This window comes from Diabrotica undecimpunctata, chromosome 1 (genome assembly GCF_040954645.1).
Source record: "Diabrotica undecimpunctata isolate CICGRU chromosome 1, icDiaUnde3, whole genome shotgun sequence".
NCBI lineage: Eukaryota > Metazoa > Arthropoda > Insecta > Coleoptera > Chrysomelidae > Diabrotica > Diabrotica undecimpunctata.
The window spans coordinates 130,257,250-130,263,249 of NC_092803.1; the positions used below are offsets into that span (position 1 = coordinate 130,257,250).

A 6,000-nucleotide genomic window follows, 5' to 3' on the forward strand; every position below is an offset into this window, starting at 1 on the left:
TGGACTTTGAGCCGGCCCCTTTATTTTTGGCACACCGACAGTTTCCAGATATTGTGTGGCCGCGCGTTGCCTTACATAAGATAAAGTTTTTGCCGACAAACCCAGCAAAAGGCATTACATGCTCGTCTAGAATTTGGGTAGTGTATCAGTGTGCATTCAACGCTCCTCTATCAATAAATACGAGATCAGTACGGCCCTTGAATGAAATGCCTGCCCAAAACATTACCGAACCTCCTCCAAAAGCAACACGTACTCGTCGAACACAAGCAGCATATCGTACCCCACGTCTTCTGTATGTTTGGATGCGACCATCGGAGCCATAAAGTACCATACTGGACGCATCACTAAAGAAAACATTTTTTCAATCTTCTATCGTCCAATGCTCGTGGTCTCTAGCAAACTGTAGTCGGCGTTGTCGATGTGCTGCTGTTAACAAAGGTCCTGTTGCTGAACAGCGAGCCCTTAGACCAAATTCCCTCAACCTTTTTCTCACAGTAGAAGAGCTTAAAATCCATCCGTGAGCATTTTGAAAACGGTTTTGGATTGATCTAGCCGTAAAGAACCGGTTTTGAAAAGAAGTGCGTTGTAAAGAACGGTCTTCTCTGGCCGTCGTGATTCTTCTCGGGACTGATCCTGGTCGTCGTCCGTGAGATCCAGTCTCTACGAATCGTTGGTAAATTTTTTGGAACATACAACGACTGACTCCAAGCTGTCTGGCCACTTTTCTCTGACTCATTCCATTATTAATCAAAGTAACAATTTGAACAGATCTAACAAATCCATAGCTTTAAATTTAAAAATTGCACAAGTTTACTCTTCGAACAACTGTACACTAGTAAAAGGTTTTTGAAAAACACAATAGCCATATTCCAAAAAAATAAGGTACAAACAACACGTGCATTATCTGAAGTCATAAAACTGATATCAATTCTACAAACTTATTACCCTTAATTGACCTGTCGGCACCGTTTGTTGGTGTCTAAAAGACGCTAAAAGTGTTTCTGCATTGTGGGAATTTAGTTACAATATAATAAATTGTATAAACTTAAAGTTATTGAAAAATTCTTACAAAATTCTAGGTGGCCCCTTTTTCCTAAAGCGTGATGCGTGTATATTTGTTTTGTTTCTTGCAGCTACAAAAACAATGTTAAACACTTTTTGTTATACTCGTATATTGCATGACTGTTGTTTTTAGTACTGTCTTATAGTATTACAAAGTAATCCGTTCACTTTACTTTATACGTAGGAACTAAAACATTTCAACTGAGAACAAATACAGAACATGTAACAAGTAATTATTTGCTTATAGGGTGTTGAAAGGGGAGACTGAACAATCACTGGGTTTAGAGACAAATAAATTGAAACGTTTGCGACTATGGATACGACGAATGGCTACCCGTGTTTTGGTTGGAGAACTAGGTCGTGGATAAGGATTCCTTTATTTGGGGGGAACTGGGAGAACTAACGACTAAAAAGAAATCAAAAAATACTTACAGAGGTGTCCTGGGCAACCCTATTTGTATAATTCCTAAAATGCCTAAAGTTTTTAAAATTGGGACGCCGTTTAAAAAAAATCCTCTTGCTGCTCAGAAAGTAAAGTTTTTCTCTACTAAAAAATTTTAAGGGTGAATATATTTTTAAAAGAAATAATTTTGAACTCCTAGTTTAAAAAAATTACATTTTTATGTTTATTTCACATAAACAGTTATTACGAATAAAAACATCTAAATTTATCAACAAACCTTACATTGAATTGGACCTTATAACAAAACAGAAATTAAACTATGTTTATTAACAAATTTTTCATTTAACCTTCTAACAAACCAGACTTTAAAACTATGGTTAGGTACCAAATGACAAAAAAGATGTATTAACTGTCATATGTCGAAATGAAACTACTCAAATTTTCCGAATTATTACATAATTATCAAAAGTTAATTTTGAAAGAATCTAAAATATGACAATTAGCTGATACATAAAACTTATATTTAATTATTAACTTTTTATTAATGACATAACATAAACAAATTTAATAAAACTACTTTGCTTCACTGCTAATTATGTCTTTTCAAATTATTAAAAAAGTTTGTTACCTTACATTTGAATACAAAAACACTGTCCCACATAAACTTCAAACGATCTAGATCAGACCTATGGGAGACACAAAATGGAGGCTAACAAATCCTGGGAGAAACCAAACCAAACACACAAACTAGACTTCAGGTTATCCTGCATGATAACAGTATGTGTTTCCTTAAATCCAGCTGCTCATATTCCACTTAAAATGGCTTACTTAGCCTTCAGGACACTATTGTCAAATTATTTGACACGGAATAACGCCACATAACATTTTGAGCTTAAATTACCTTCTTTTCACCAAAATTCATGGAATTAAGCGAAAATTTATGGAATTAAGCCGGTTTTTCAAAACACTAATTAAAAACGATGTTTTTCTGTTCAGACCCTAAATTTCTCTCCTTTCACTGTCGACTGCTACACACCCCGTCAAACTCGTATCTCATCGTACCAGTTTCTTACTCGCAGCCAGTTCGATTTCTCCCTAACTACGCTTTGAAATCGATAATGGATCTTAAAATTCAATCGCCTTCAAATTTTTGTGGTAACTTATTTGAATTATAGAAGCTACAAAAGCTCTGTATAAAGAAAATAAAGTGTCTATTAAAATGGGAACAAGAATCATAGAAGACTTTACCACAACAAAAGGTCTCCTGCAGGGTTGTTCCACATCTCCAACCCTATTTAAAATATACTTAGAGAAAGCCTTGACTACATGGAAAAGAAAATGCGAAGGCATGGGAGTACCGGTACGGAACGAATACCTATATACGTTAAGTTTTGCAGACAATCAAGTAGTGATTGCACAAGGCCAAGACAACCTCAGCTACATGATGAAGAAACTACAAAAAGAATATACCAAGGCTGGCCTAGATATTAACCTCGCGAAAACAGAGTACCTATCTACAAGTAAAGAAGACATAGAAGATCTATAGATTGATGACAACGTAACAATCAAAGGAAAGGATAAATTCAAATACCTGGGGTTTATAATCACGAAAAAGGCAACAACAGAAGAAGAAATTACACAAAGATTAGCACAAACAAGAACAGCAATCCGACAACTTAACTCAGTATGGTGGGATAGGCACCTAAATATGAAGACAAAAACGCAGATTTATAAAACATTAGTGCGAAGTATTATGACATATGGGGCTGAAAATTGGATCATAAACAAGAAAAACAGCAGTAAGATAGTAGCAACAGAGATGGAATGTCTGTGAAGATGCTGCAGAGTAACAAGAATGGATAGGGAAGTAATGACGAAATAAAGCAAAGAACATCAATAGAAACAGACATACTAACATATATAGAACAAAAAAGACTAAAGTGGTATGGACATGTAAGAAGAACTAGCGACAGCAGATGGATAAAGAGAATAACCGAATGGAGCCCCATAGGAAGGAGGAAAAGAGGACGACCCCGAAAATCCTGGAGGAACGAAGTAGACAACGCCATGAGTAAGAGAGGACTAAACGATGGAGAATGGAACAACAGAGAGAGATGGAAACGGTTGAGCGAGGGAAGGTAGTGAATACTGTAGGATCCCTCAAATATATATATTTGAATTATACCGCAATTATCGTTATCATACCCACATGTTTCATTTGTTGTTCTAAGTCTGTGTTAAATTGTAAACTGTACTCAGTTTTAATTGATTGTTTATACAACTTAACTATTCAATGTTCAAAGCTTTTTTACATTTTATACCTTTGACTGCTACATGTCTTTTTGAGGTAACACTTTTGTATTAACCTTGGATGGATGTTTGGTTTTTTCGTATTATTTTTTTTAGATGAACTTATATGTTGCTTTCTGATTAGACAGCAAAATGTCTTCTAATAAATAGATGAAGTAGCCACCTTCTTTGTCTTTTGTTCTCCACCCTTTGTCTTTTGTTCTCTTTGAGTGATCCTTGATTTATATTATATATATATATATATATATATATATATATATATATATATATAAAGGATATTTTGGGTTTTGTACTCAAATACTGGCACCCTCGCGAGATACATACAGAACATTTTCAGACTAATAAGTCAATCATCAGCGGAGTTACCAGGAATACATGTGTGAAACTTTAAACCTGAAAACTGCACTGATGATGGACTTATTAATCCGAAAACGTTCCGTGATGTAACTCGAAATTGTATTTTCAGAGTATATATAAATATATATCTTACATAAAGGATTTTTTTAAATAAAAGTTTATATGATTTTTGGTATACAGCCAACTACAAGAATTTCATTTTCCTTGTCGATATTTACATTAGTTTGTTAAAACCTTTTAATTATTTATTATTTTGTTCATATTCAATGTTTCTGATATGTTACAGAAATCCCACACCAGAAACCAACGCCTTACTTCCGAATAAATGGGAAAAATATACTTTAGAAAATGAAGAGTACTATATTATCGACAATGATAACTTGGAAACAAGAAAAGGAATTTTAAGAAACAGAGCTTTGTTTTGGAGGGAACTTATTAATGATCCTCTTAAGGAGGGTAAGAGAGAAGAATTGTAGATAAGATAATTAATAATTACTGTAAATAAAATTTTCTTTTTTTATGTATTATTTATTTTGTGTTAGATTAATCTTATTTTGAAATAGAGAACATTCTCTTGATCGTATAGTGGGAAAGAGTCCTAAAATCCCAGCGAAAAGTTTGAAAACTATCAAGCCTAGGATGGGAATTGCTGGTAAAATAAAAAAAATGAAAAATTCTCATCTTCATAAGGTCGGTAGTCACTCAAGTTGGCGCTTTTGTTTGGAAGTAATAAACGACTCTGAGAAGAGACATAAAACGCAATAAATTAAATTTCGATGCTTAAAAAAGATATACAGGTTTTACAAATTACCCACCTAGACGCCTGTATACATGGAAATCACCTAGAGAAAACGGAGAAGACGTTATTATTAGAAACCAAATAGACTATATACTTATTAACAAAATTGATCGAAATAGTTTCAACAGTTTTAAAATCTACCTATAGGTGCTAATATTCAATCTGACCACAATCCTTTAGTGGACGTGTATAGAACCAAGTTAAAGAAAACACGCAGAAAAACTGTAAAAAACATGACATAAGAAAACTGAAATGTAATGAAGTAAAAGAAATAGTTAGCAAAACAATAAATAGAAAATTCCAAGAAATCGATAATACAACGGAAAGCACAGAAAAGAAGATAGAATCTCTTAATTAAACTATAGACGACACTAAAGAAAATTGTATGAAGAACGAAGCAGGTAAGAATAAGACATGGATGACGACAGAGAATCTGCAACTAATGGAACAAAGAAGGAAAAACAAGAACAATAACTCTATGTATAAAACATTACAACGATATATACAGAGAAAGATCAGAGAAACCAAACAAAAAGAACTGGAGAAAAAATGCCAGAAAAATCGAAATTCTACAAAGTAAATACAACTACTTCAACGTGCATAAAAAGGTAAGAGAAATTGTAGGCAAATGTAAAAACAAAAGAGTATTGATAATACCTGGAAAAATTTCATACGAACTTTATTTTTTGATGAGGGGGAGAACCAGTCCCCAATACCTATGGAAACAGGACCACTAGTGGCAGAAATAAAGGCAGCTAATATCAATAAAAGAAGGGAGAGCTCCAGGACCAGACGGAGTACGGTCTAAATTTCTTAAACTTTTTGATGATGAATTTTTAAAAATACTGTAAATGTAAAATCTTCAATAATATCTATGACACAGGCAATATTCTAAAAGATTGGCTAGTTTCATAATTTATTACGTTATCAAAGAAACAGGGAGCGAAAAAGTGGGGAGAATATAAGCTAATAGTAGAAATATACAAGCTATGCGTAGAAAGAATACAAGACACACAGTTTGAATTCTTGAAAGGCGTAGGTACGAGAGATGCACTGTTTCGTCTACAGG

The 6,000-nt window shown here is 33.8% G+C and overlaps 1 protein-coding gene across 1 annotated transcript in view; it reads left to right on the plus strand.

Annotated features, from left to right (window-relative positions):
- The window catches only part of LOC140431776 (venom carboxylesterase-6-like), an 83,800-nt gene extending 79,144 nt beyond the window's left edge, over window positions 1-4,656 (plus strand). The window contains exon 10 of the mRNA XM_072519661.1: window positions 4,419-4,656. Coding sequence (XP_072375762.1) covers window positions 4,419-4,608 — 190 coding nt within the window. The 3' untranslated portion in view covers window positions 4,609-4,656. The remainder of the gene's footprint in view (window positions 1-4,418) is intronic.
- Window positions 4,657-6,000: the final 1,344 nt, after the last annotated feature.